This window comes from Equus przewalskii, chromosome 2 (assembly GCF_037783145.1).
Source record: "Equus przewalskii isolate Varuska chromosome 2, EquPr2, whole genome shotgun sequence".
Lineage (NCBI taxonomy): Eukaryota > Metazoa > Chordata > Mammalia > Perissodactyla > Equidae > Equus > Equus przewalskii.
In genome coordinates, this window is record NC_091832.1 from 24,860,963 (window position 1) to 24,874,115 (window position 13,153).

Sequence of the window (13,153 nt, forward strand, 5' to 3'; positions counted from 1 at the left end):
CTGGCGTGAGGGCCCCGTGTGCTCAGGGACCCCAGGCCTCAGCTCTGGCCCAGATCTTCTGGCAGAAGCTCAAGTGCAAGACCAGAAGGGAAAGAGGATTTAGGGAAGAGAATGGAGCTGCCAAAGTTCAGGGCTCGTTCTTGCTGTCGGTCCCTCGCTGCCTCCCAGGGGCCTTATTACTGGAGCCCTTTCCATCCCACTGACTTCGCCTCTCTTTAGGGGCCACCGGGGCCTCCCGGCCAGCCAGGCCCAGCTGGGATCTCTGTAGTGGTGAGTGACATACTCCCCTCATCCCTCCCTCCAAGGCGTTTGGCCCTGCTCTGCTGTGGGCTCCTTTCAGAGGGAGCTGAGGGATGGAGAACATCCCCCCACTTCCCTGTCATCAGCTTCTCCTGCTCCAGAGAGGTCCCCAACCGGCATGTGGTGAAGGCCTTCAGAGAGGACTCGAGGCCATTCTAGGGCCCTGCCCCAAGTTCAGGCAGTGCCATCTGCTCCTGTGGGGCTTGGGGGTGGGGGCCGTGGGCCCTGGTACATGATGGGATGTCTGCCTCTGCTGTGTGGGGTTCACTTTTCCCTCTCCCCATGCCCCTTCCTTTTCTCTAGGGCCTGAAAGGAGACCGGGGACCCACTGGAGAAAGGGGCCTTTTAGGCCTTCCAGGCCAGCCGGGCCCACCTGGACACCCTGGGCCCCCGGTAAGACCCCACATCTTATGGCACAGCCCCAGGGGGAGGGGCCAATTGGCTTGGAGCGCAGCACTGCATGTCTGGGTCTCCAGGGAAGGAGAGGCTGTTAGGGTGGAAGATGGTAGCATGGAGCTTGTGCCTGAGGATTGCATCATATTTAGAAGAAAAGACAAGCTCTGCAAGAGAGCTGTACACCAGGCCACTGCCTGACCATGCACCAGCACCACTGGTGCAGATCCCTCCACTAGGTGTCAGACAGGGGACGCCTGGCTCTGTTCTGCCTGCCTCCCCCTGCCCCCTCCCCAGGGGCACTTGTTGGTAACCACAGACAATCAGTAATGTCAGGAACCAGAACCGCAGTGCCTTTACTGTAGCTCTCTCAGCGGCTCAGAAACCGCTCCTTGGTCTCAGCTACTGTTTAATGCTAAGAGCTCTAATATATTGGTCACTGACCACATGCTGAACGGCCAACTAAGTGCTTGACGTTTTGTCGTTTAATCTATACCACAACCCTACTGAGTAGGTCAGATTGCCCCCATTTTACAGAAGAAACCAAAAGCTCAGCAAGGTTAAGTAGGCCGCCCCAAGTCACACAGCTAGTGAGTGGAGGAGTCTGCCTGATTCCAGAACTTGCATCCTTAGCAGTTCTGCACTACTCCCTCTTTCAAAGGTTCCAGACAGGTGAACCACACCAGGTGGAACTGACTGCCGGTCTCAGGGATGAAAAGTCTGCTGGGGAGCTGAGGCAGGAGCCCAGGTCTCCTAGCCCCCAGCTCAGGGTGCCTTCCATCAAAGCAGACTCTCTTCTGAAAGCAGTAGCAATGACCCTGGGGCTGGGGACCTGGAATGGGTGGATGACTCCAGCCAGTGCAGGGGCGATCTGTGGGCCCATCTGCCAGGAGGGTTGAGTGTCGCCTCCTACTCACTCTGATTTCTGCCGTGGAATCTGGGCAGGCAGGTCTCTCCAACCCCACGCCATCACTGCCTACAGGCTCAGAAGCCTCCAGGGTCCCTGGAAGAAGCTGCCAGTTGCTTTGCAGTCACAGATTCCTCTTCCCCAGCACGCCACTGGAAGTGGGCTGGACGGGGGAGACAGCCTCCTATCCTGGGGAGGGAGCAGGCTCAGGCTCGCCCTGGCCAATCTGTGGGACCTCACTGAGGACAGAGGTTCACAGTTCACGCCTTCATTCAGCAAACATTTAACATATACTCAGAGCCAGGGAAGGTGCAAGATGCTGGGATCTCAAGCAAGGAGCAAGGCAGGCGCAGTCTACTCTTTCCTCATAGAGCTCAGTCAGGGAGGTGGCCGGGAGCTGTCAGCGTGGGGCCTCCGGGAGCTGAGTGGAGTATCAGCATGGGGCTCCAGAACCAGGCTGGAGTGTGGGGTGGGGGCCTAAGTTTCCACAGCCTGTGCCCATAGTGTTGGGGGGGCGGGGGAGGATCATGGCTCCTTGGTGGAACGGGGGCTGGGCATGTCTGGTGGGCAAGGTGAGGCAAGCTGGGTTGGCACTCATCGTATTTCCATCGCTCTCTACTCCCCAGGGTGAACCTGGTGCCGATGGTGCAGCTGGCAAAGAGGTACCGATGTGCCGGCTTCTCCTTTTCTCTTGGGGCTGCTTCTTCTTGCTCTTCCCTTGCCCTGACCCTTCTTTGTTCATTTGGTAAATGTTCCCTGTATTTACAGATCAGCTCTGGACAGATGTGCAGGACATGGTAGCCCTTGTTGCTCTGGGGAGAGGAACTGGGGACTAGGGGACAAGGACGAGAGTGAGACTTGTCGTTCACTAATTTTGTTTACCATGTACCTGGTGAGAAAGAGCTAATAATAATAATAATAATAATAATAATAATAATAATAATAAATTCCAAACAAACATTTCCTGGGCACCAGCTCTTGCCAGGCCCTCCAATATGCCACAGACGGGCCCTTTCATTCTGACTTCTCGCTTCTTTTTGTCTGCGACAAGGGACCTAACCAATCTGATTACAAAGGCCATGCCCTAGGGACATCATTCTCCCTTCCACCTGTCCACCCCTCTGTTGGCAGGGAGGCTGCCATCCTTTCTCACACAGCGCCCAGCTGGACACCGCCTAGGGGCCTGGGGCTGTGGAAGGTGGCCCTTTCACGGCACCTGCTTCCCCAGGACAGCTCAGAGATGTTGCCTAGACTTGACCTCTGACTTTTGCTTTCCTCTTAGGGACCCCCTGGAAAACAGGGACTCTATGGACTTCCTGGTCCAAAGGTGAGTGGGCACTGGCTGGGTTTGAGAGAAGAAGCTCATGAGTTGGTTAAGCCTAGCACCAAACCATGACTTTCGTCGTGGAGAGGGGACACAGGAAGGCCAGCGGGCAGGGAAAATAAGTGGGCAGAACTTGGAACAACCTCATCTCTGAAGACTTCTCACATGGAGCTATTTCGGGGTTCTTTGCTATGGTTGGGAGAATGGAAATCTCCAGTTCATTGATTGATTGATTCATTCATTTATTCATTCTGCAAGCATCTGCCTGATCTTCTTTCTGTTCCAGGCCCTCTGTCCTAGTCTTGGGTAAACAGAGGTCCCTGAACAATCGCTGCTCACTTAGTCCAGTCACATTTACCCTAGAGCATGGCAAGTCCAGAGGAAGGTTAGACATAGCACTGTGGGGTCAGAGGGAGGGAGCCAGCATCTCGGCCTGGGGAACCAGGGAGGCTGTGCAAAGAACAGGAACATTTCAGCTGAGTAGGAGGAGTGCCCTAGGTAGAGAGGAGGGGAAGGGCGTTCCAGGCAGGGAGGACTAAGACAGCCTGGCCGAATCAGAGAGTTATACCCAGTGAGGTCTGGCTGGAGACTTCCTTGCAGTGACATGAGGCTGGAGAGGATGTGATCGGGACCATATCACCAATGGTCTTGAATGCCTGGCCAAGGAATTAGGGCTTTATCCTGAGGGCAGTTGGGAACCATCAGAATTTCTAAGCAGGGAGTAATACCATGAGAGCTGTCTTCTAGAAGGACTGACCCAGGGGGCAGTGAAGCAGGGCAACCTTTCAGGATGCTGTGGCCAGAGCCCAGAGGGAGATGCTGGGGGCCCGCCAGGGGGATGGAGAGGAAGGGGCAGATTGCTGAGATGGCATGAGGTAGACTTGGCAGTCCTTGGCAATGCTAGACTGTGTCTTCCTGTCCTTGTAGGGTGATCCGGGACCTTCAGGACAGAAGGGCCAGGCAGGAGAGAAGGGAAGAGCTGGCATACCTGGTGGGCCCGGCAAGAGTGGCTCCATGGGGCCTGTTGGGCCACCGGGTCCCGCAGGAGAGAGAGGCCACCCTGGATCTCCGGGGCCTGCAGGGAGCCCTGGATTGCCCGGGGTGCCTGGCTCCATGGTAAGGGGGAGGGGCTGGCAGCCATGGGCACTGTCTCACAGAGCAGGCATGTGGGGTGGAGCATGGACTGTTTTAGACGCTCCTGCTGACATTCTCTGGGAAAGAGCATGACCCCCATATGGGTGGTTCTTAACTGTGTGGGGGAGGTTGGGGGGTTTGTGGATCCTTTCTCCAGAAAGATACCCTTATGCACAAAATATTTTGTGCCATTTCAGGGGGGTTAGGATTTTGGATTAAGTATCTGTGGAAGGCTTCTGGGACATTTGCCCCTCTCCCCATCCTTTATTTTCATAAAGTCTATTCCCGGGGGAAAGCACCAGGCTTGAAAGTATAATTGAGGTAGGTTTTATTCTCTTTCCTCAGGGAGACATGGTGAATTATGATGAAATCAAGAGGTTCATCAGACAAGAGATCATTAAAATGTTCGATGGTAATTGGCAGCTGGCTGGGTGGCAGTGGGGACCGCCTGCCCCTCCCAGCTGCTTCCGGCCCCGCCCTGGCCTCCTCTTCCTTGAGCTCAGGATACTCCCCGACTCGCCCGCCCCTCACTTACAGGCGTCTGTTCAGTTTGACTGCAGACCTTCCTGTCACTGGCTCTGTTCAGAGATAAAATGACTCCCTCCTGCCCTCCCCGAGCTCCCACTGGAGCAAAGGAGACAGACAAGAAAATCGACATCAAACGAGTCTGCATGAAGCGAGCTCTAAATAGAGGGGCGAGCAGCAGCCGTAAGATGGCTGGTGGGGTTTCAGTTTAGGTTTTCTTCCTGTTGTTGTCCATCCAGCTATGGCTGCTAGGGACTGGGGAAAGCATGGAGTGTATGCTGAAGGGGCCAGACATCTTGCTTGGGAAGCAGACGACCTTGAATGCTAGATAAGGAGTCTGGTCTTTATTTGAAGCCAGTGGTGAGCTAATGAAGGGTGCTGGAGGTGAGCGAGGCTGTAATCAGATCTGTGCTTCAGAAAGATCACCGTGGATGGCAGTGAGGAGGCGAGGGCACAGGAGACCCCTTAGGAGATGAACCCCCACGTTCCTTGCTTTAACGTCCCTCTGAAGAAAGGCTGTTTCAGACTCCATGCTGGCGGCCTGTCTGCAGCATCTACAGTCATTCTGAGTCCCTGGGGTGCTCTGTGACTTGTCCCTGTCCTTTCCTACAGAGAGGATGGCTTACTACACCTCCAGGATGCAGTTCCCCATGGAGATGGTGGCAGCTCCAGGACGACCGGGGCCCCCAGGGAAGGACGGTGCTCCAGGCCGGCCAGGCGCTCCAGGATCACCTGGGCTCCCTGGTCAGATTGGCAGAGAAGGACGGCAGGGCTTGCCAGGAGTGAGAGGTAGCTCTTTTGGGCAAATATGAGCATTTCAGGTCTGTTGTGAATATGATATTCGTGTGTACATGTGTGTTTCAAATAATCCGACTGGGCGTGTCATTTTCTGCTCTGGGATAGGACTTCTTATTTTATTTCTTTTGTCCCAGGATTGCCCGGTACCAAAGGTGAAAAGGGGGACATTGGTATTGGCATCGCAGGAGAAAATGGTCTCCCTGGTCCCCCAGGTAGGAGAAGCCAACATTTGAGACCATGAATCTAGAGCGGCAGAGATCTCCTTTCTTTCTGTTCCTCCAGTAACAGAGTTGTGTAGAACCTCAAATAACTACAGGCCTATCAACCGACATTTTATAGTAATGCCACTGTGTGCAAGACACTCTACTAGGCCATGTGGGGAGGAGGGGAGTGGAAGACTCCGGGCTTGCCCTCAAGTCCTAAACTGGGCTAGGATGGTGCAATGGAAGACAGCGGACCGTAGTGGGGCCAGGGAATGCGAGTTCAAGTCCTGCTCTGCATCTTACTGGCTGTATGACCTTGATAAGGTCAAATTAAGCCAGGCCGTATAACCTCAAAGAGAATGAACAAAGCCTGATGGCCTGGCTCTGAGACCCAGCTTCACTGCTCACCACATGTGCGACCTCTCTGAGCCTCTGTCCCCATCTCCAAAATGAGATTAGTTCCTTTCTCACGGAATTGTTGTAAAGATTTGATGAATAACACATTAAAAGCACTCACCTTGCACCTGGCCCAGGGATGCTCTCAATAGCACTAGCCAGTAGTATTGTTGTTCTTGTCAAATTAATGTAAGGATCCGGTCAGGTCTTCATGAAACGTGTCATAACCTGAGAAATAGTCATCAAATGTCAGGTATTATTTACTATGACCATTATTTGTCTTTTCTTATGATCTGGGTCTCCTGATTGTCCTTCTCTGACTCCTCCCTCCCTAGGTCCTCAAGGTCCTCCAGGGTATGGCAAGATGGGGGCAACTGGACCAATGGGCCAGCAAGGCATTCCTGGCATCCCTGGTCCCCCAGGCCCCATGGGCCAGCCAGGCAAGGCTGGCCACTGTAGCCCCGCTGACTGCTTTGGGGCCATGCCAATGGAGCAGCAGTACCCACCCATGAAAAACATGAAGGGGCCTTTTGGCTGAAATCCCCATCTCCGTCAGATGAAGGACTCCATTGGGCACAAATGGCTAAAACTTATAGGACTCTGTGATGGGTTGTGAATGTTTGGGTTTTTTTTAATTGCTATTAATATTTTTTTATCAATAAATAAAGAAACAAAACTATCTGCAGTCCTACTTCCAGGGGGTTTCTCTGGGGCTGCAGCTGTATCTCCCTGTCATCTTCCTTTTGTCATTTGGTCCCAGGGTCAAAAAAGGGCATTTCCCTCATTGTCTGTGGTCACCCAGTGGAGCTGTGGGATGCCGCTGTATAGGGTGTCCCCCAGCTCAGCTCTCCTCTCCAGGTGCTTCAGAATCATCCTTTGGTCCTCTGGACCTTGTGTCCTGTCCTTCATAGCACACTGTCAGAGAAGGGGAATCACTCAGCCCCTCCCCACAATGGGCCAAAAGCAGGTTTGAAGACCCCACTTCCAGCTCATAAAGGCCCCTCCGTAGTCGCTTCCCTAAAGAAATCAGTGTTTGGTACCACACTTCTCCTCTGCCTACCCTCTTCACTTCTTGAATGTGACCCAAAGCCAATCCAGGTGGCACCCTGGGAGCTGCGGCCCAGTGCTGAGGTGTGCTCACCTGCCTGGCAGCACCTCCAAGTGCACAGTCTCTTCTTGCTGCTCCAGTAATTCTGTGATTACACAGCCTGTGCAAACAGGAGGAAAGAGAGGCTCCAGCCCCTGGCCTAGGCAGCCAGGCAACGCTTCTCCGGGAAGTGAGATGGAACCTCCTGTTTGCATGGCCCTGTCACCAGCTCGCCTGGACTGCAAATGGCATCTTTTGTTATTCTTTGTTGATCTAACATGCGTGGTTTTCTGTCCATCTTAGCCTAGGCTTTCAGGGACAGGCTGCATCAGTGCCAAGGGGTCATGGCAAGCCAGGCTCCAAGCTAAGCTCATGGTCCTCAAAGTCCACTGGGAATTTGGTGATCTATCTGCTGTCTCCTCCATATGTAAAAAGGCTAAGAAAAAAAAAAGACAGCAAGTTGAATATTATAGAAACATTCTGTTTCAAGCTTCTTCCTTCTCTACTTTTCAGATCTCTTGTCCTGATGGGCTGGCTGCCCCATGAGAAAGCAACAGGGCACATCCAGAGAGACTTCCGAAGAAAGCCTTTTTACTGGCCTGAGCCTTCTGGAAAGTTTATTCAAGTTGGATAAACTTCAAAGGGATCACAGAGCAGGCTGAGAAATGTACCAAGTCTAAATGCTTATCCAAAATGCCTGAAGTCTTCAAACGGCCTGTCAAATCCTTCCAGAGCTGGCATTTCCAGCACAGCTCAGAAAATTCCCTTTGGGGCGGTTAGGCCCCAAATACCAGGCGACCAGCCTACTGATCGCTTTTCAGAACCTTTGCCCTATTTTTCGCCTGCCAGGAGCAGAGGTGTGCCAGTGGCATGAAATCAGGCGGACTCCCAAACACGCCTGGGTGTCTCACATGATGTTTTTAGATAAAGGAGGAGGGAATTCTTATTTTCAGTCTCACCAGCGATTCTCAGCGAACCCTGGTTCTAACATAAAACATTAAAAAGCAAACGCATCATCTTTGCACTGAAGTAGCAGCCAGTTTTGGACAGTGGTTGAGGACAGATGTTAAAGTGCTCCCATTGGAAGGCCAGCTTTCTCTTTCAGCCCAGTCTGCAAAGTGCTAGCTGATGATTGGCCTCGTGGTAAGGAGTGGTTGGCACGAGTAGAAAGAAAGAGAAGCAAGGACCAGCTGTTGAATTGAGTAGGTTGGCTTTGAAGGCCAGAGGGGAAAATTGCTATGAGGAAGCATCAAACTCATCCTCTTTGAGGGCCCCCAGGGAAAAGAGCATTCCAGAGTAAATGATGCTTTCTTCACTTTCTTCCCGAGTCAAATTCCTACCACTCTTAGGGGATTCCACGACAGGCTGGGTTTAAGCTTTCATGATTTGAGCACTTGTCTCCCTGGAGTTTAAAATTGCTGTATCTTCTTGGACCATGAAGAACCAGATGGAAAGCTGAATTTTATAGTCTCTTTTCTTACTGCGGTCAGCAAAAAATCCATGGATTTTCCTCCTAAATTCAGGTACTGGGTGAGCTGGAGAGAAAGGAAGGAGGCTCTCAAGCCGTCCACTCCTTTTAGGCAGCTTTCTCACATTCCCGCCCTGTTATTCTTCTGTCTTCACTTCTTAGTGTATTCCAGGCTTTGAAAGCAACACGCAGATCATTCAGATTGGCAACGTCTCACCTGTTGAGTCCATTTCCTCCTTGTCCTTTGTGCCAGGAACTGTACTAGGCTCTGGAGATTCAGAAGCAAACTAGACAGATATGGTCCCTGCCCCCACAGTGTCTATGGGGAGACCCGAGAGTTAAAAAGGCAGTTACAATAAAGCGGGATGATGGGGCAGTACAGGTGCCAGGGGAGCACAGAGCTGAGGGACCTGACCTTGTCTACACAGAGATGGATGTAGGCAGAGGGAACAGCATGTGCCAAGGGCCAGAGGTGATTGAGCACAGGACGCTGAGTGATGAGACAGTGCAGTGTGGTCGGGATGCGGAGCGTGAGCAGGGGAGACAAAGGGAAGCAGGGTTTTACGAGAGGGTGTGTTGGGGCAGGTTTGCCTCACGGAGAACTCACCGATGACAGCGGGAAGAGTGGATTGGAGGGTCCTTAATTTGAGAGGCCCTCTGCACTGTAAGATGGAGAAATAGCTGCTGCATATTTATTCTGCAAAGAAAAATCCCAAAATTTGATGCCTTCTGGAATTTAAATCTTCCTTTTTGTCATATTTTCCCCTCTCACCAGAATTCAACAGAATCTATTTAGACTCTTCCTTCACATGTGGTCTGTTAACCCCTTACAAGACTAGATCTTTTTGCTGTTGTCCTGAATAGTCCATGGGAATAGAACGTATCAATGTACTCTCCATATGATCCCATAATGGAAGGGGAGCGTGGCCAAATTGCCATGTCTGCTGTTCTCATTTTCTGTTGGTTCTGTGGAAAACTGAAAATCACCCTCTGATCCACAGCATCCGAGTGGATTTTGAATTTCAGAACTGGAGCTAGTCAGAATCAAAGAGAATTAATTCCACAATAATTAAGTGGGTGTTGGTATTCCTTCTCAGTAAGCAATACCGGAGCTTGGTGCGGAGCCAGGATGCCTGGGAGGAGTGCTGTGTCTCTAGGGGAGGCGATATTTTCCAGTGGATGGTCCTTCCATTACCAAGCTCTGCCTCACCTCTAATGGCTCAACCACAGGCCTTCTGTGAACTCAGGAAAGTGCTCTGTGCTCTAAAAAGGGCTGGAATCCCAGTTTTCCCCTTTGGCTAAAGCTGAAACAATAACAGGAACCTCCCCACCCACCTCTGTCTGCCTCAGGTAGTTGGGGCTTTGGAAATGAGTTGATAGTTTTTCAGTCTTTGGAAGATCCTCATCTCCCTCTTATCCAGCCCTCTCCAAAGTAAACACATCTGGGCCTGCTGCAGGTCCTCAGCAAGCCCCGGACGTTGGCTTTGGCTGGTCTCTGACTGCCTGAGAGATGACTCGGATGCCCTGCCCCCGGATAGCACACATATCCCACAGACCGTTCTCCTAAGAGCCCTTTGCTGAGCAGAGAGGGCTGGGGGCGTGAAATTCTCATAGGAATCCAATCCTCAGCACCTAGAACAGAGCCTGGCAAGTGATGGGAACTCAGTAAGTTAACATGTTTGTGGAATAAAATGAGCGTGCGTCATATTACCCCAGTTTGCAGGCCAGGGGTCACGCTTCTCTCTCCCAGCAAATATCCCCTGACCTTCAGCCCAGACTACAGGACTTCTTCCCTTTGGAGATTTTGCATTTTGATTCTACCTATTTTTTGGACTTGCGGGGGGAGTGGTTACAAAGGTAAAGAGGACAAGACCTACTAAGTACTGAGCAGTTAAAAGATTGTGGACCTGGGTTCGAATCCTGACTTCTCCACTTGTCTTTTTGATACTAGGGAAGTCACTTAATCTCTCTCAGTCTCAGCTCCTCCTTATAATGGGTAATAGGATCTATCTCAAAGCATTGTGGTGAAAATGAAGCAACACATTGTACTCAGCACAATGTCTGGCACCTAGTAAGCATTCAATACAGGGTAATAATAATAATAACTACTAACAATTATTGAATTCATGCCACGCATTATTTTAGGCACTGCAGATAGGGGCGCAGATAAGAAAAGGACAGTCCTACAATACACATGTAAACTTTAAAGAGGACAATTCAAGTAGTGATAATTATTATGAAAAAATATGATGTGACTAGATTGATATGATGACTAGAATGCAGCGGTGGTGGGGGCAATGCTACTTTAGATGCAGTGTCAAGGAACCCCCCCCAAAGAAGGTGATAGTTCAACTGAGACCTACATGGCCAGGAGGGGCCAGCCAGTAAAGAGCCAAGGGAAGAGCATTCCAGACGGAGGGAAGAGCTAATCCAAAAGTCCGGAGGTGAGAATGAGCTTGGGCTGGGGACCAGGCCAGTGTGGCTGGAGTGAACTGAGAAGGACAGCAGTGGCAGGAAGTGAGACTGGAGATGCAGGCAGGGTCTTGGTCATATAGGGCCATGAAGGTCATAAGGATTTTAGATTTTATTACAAGAGTTACGAGAAGCCTCTGGAGGGGCTTAAGCCCAGGCATGATATTATCTGATTTACATTTAAGACAATCACTCTGGCTGCCCTATGAAAAACAGAGTGTGGCAGGAAGTGAAAGCAGGGCCGTTGGTCAGGAGGCTACTGCAGGGATCCACACCAGAGACGATGGTGTCTTGGGCTAGGGTGATGGCGCAAACAGGGAGAAAAGAGCAGATGCGGCTTTGTTTCTGAACCAGAGCAAATGGAGGTGGGGGAGTGAGTGGAGAAACAGGGGCCACACAAGAATGATCCTAGTCTTTGGCCTGAGAGACGGGGTGGATTTTCTGAGATGAAAGAGAGGAATGGGTTTTAGGAAAAATATCAAAGAGAACTCTTACACAAGGCAGGCTGGAATATAGCACAGTGACAGTACCAAGTGCAAAGGGAGGCAGACAGGAGAGCGGCTAACTCTGGAGCTGGGGGGAATGTGGGAGGGGTAGCTGGGGGATGGGACCAGAACTGAGCTTTGAAGGCCTGGAGATGGGAAGGCTGCTGGTCTGGTGAAAGGAGTGGTTTGAGCAAAAGCCTGGCCATGAGCAGGTACAATAAGCTCATTTTTTCAAATCTCCTTACACATTTGTTCTGGCAGCCCAGGACACTGAGACTCAGAAAGGTTAAATAACTTGCCCAAGGTCACACAGTTAGAAAGGGGTAAATCAAGATCCTCACTCCAAAGCAAGGGTGCTGACTGGTGGACCCGAACATAGGAGTACAGAGGGGAAGACAGACAGGGGCTGTAAGACATAAGTTTGGAAAGGTGAGGTCAGGCCAAAGGTGAAGGGCCTGGAGTGCCAGAATAAAGAGGCTGGGCCTTATTTTGTAGGTGTACATGAAGAGGAGCCATTGCAGGCTGACCAGTGGGCAAGCATCATGACCGGTAATGCGATTTTGGAAAGTGCCTGGCTAGATGGTTACAAAGACGGCTAACGGATAACACCTCATAACACTATTCACTTATTTCTTTTTAAAAAATACAGTGCCAGGCACTGTACTAGGTAACTGGGGATATAATGACAGGCAAAAACAGACACAATCTGTGCCCACACGAAAGAACTTAACAAATTAGTCAATAAGCATTCAAACAAGTGTAGAGCCTGAACTACCAAGAGGCAAGTAAACACCTGTCTAGAAGGTCACTTAGTAACCAGGATTTGACCTTCTTTGGGGACCAGCCAAGACTTCTCTGCTGAGAACCGGGCATCCACTGACTTCAGTCCTAGGTCACACTCTGCCCTAACCCACCGCGAACTAGGGCAAGTCCCTGTCTCTCTGGACCACAATTTCCCCATTTATGAAAGAGGCCCTAGATGATCTAATTTTCCTCCCACTCTGATGGTTTGGCACTTTCTTTTCCAAAGACCACAGATCCTACTCCAATGCTACTAACTGGCATGTGGTGTCTCAATATTAGAGTGTAAGCACAGACGGTCCCCGACTTATCACAGCTTGACTAATGATTTTTCAACTTTACGATGTTGCCAAAGTCATACGCATTCAGCAGAAACCCTACTTAAAAATTTGATCTTCTTCCAGACTAGCGATATGCGGTATGATACTCTCTCATGATGCTGGGGAGCAGCCGGTCAGCCACGCTATCACGAAGGTAAACAACCGACATACTTACAACCATTCTGTACCCATAAAACCATTCCATTCTTCACTTTCAGTACAGTAGTCAATCAATTACATGAGCTATTCAACACTTCATTATAAAATAGGTTTTGTGTTAGATGATTTTGCCGAACTGTAGGCTACTGTAAGTGTTCTGAGCACACTTAAGCGATGATGTTAGGTAGGTTAGGTGTATTAAATGCATTTTCAACTTAGGATGGGCTCCCCATCACAAGTCAGGAACATCTGTACTTCCGCTGTTGCCTCTAGCCTTTGCAGTAGGGCTCGGGCGGTTCCCGGTTGTCACGGCAACCGCTAGGGCCCTCCTGGGGCGGAAACTTTGAGTGATGATAGCAACTACGCCACTATCGTGCGTCC

General features: G+C 50.9%; 1 protein-coding gene across 4 annotated transcripts in view; it reads left to right on the forward strand.

The window, feature by feature from the left end:
• Positions 1-6,656, forward strand: part of COL16A1 (collagen type XVI alpha 1 chain) — a 50,857-nt gene extending 44,201 nt beyond the window's left edge. For all 4 annotated transcript variants that reach the window (XM_070595956.1, XM_070595975.1, XM_070595965.1 and 1 more), the window contains 9 exons: positions 220-270; positions 604-693; positions 2,227-2,262; positions 2,883-2,927; positions 3,852-4,040; positions 4,404-4,470; positions 5,196-5,372; positions 5,516-5,593; positions 6,316-6,656. In XM_070595956.1, coding sequence (XP_070452057.1) covers positions 220-270; positions 604-693; positions 2,227-2,262; positions 2,883-2,927; positions 3,852-4,040; positions 4,404-4,470; positions 5,196-5,372; positions 5,516-5,593; positions 6,316-6,518 — 936 coding nt within the window. In that variant the 3' untranslated portion in view covers positions 6,519-6,656. The remainder of the gene's footprint in view (positions 1-219; positions 271-603; positions 694-2,226; positions 2,263-2,882; positions 2,928-3,851; positions 4,041-4,403; positions 4,471-5,195; positions 5,373-5,515; positions 5,594-6,315) is intronic.
• Positions 6,657-13,153: the final 6,497 nt, after the last annotated feature.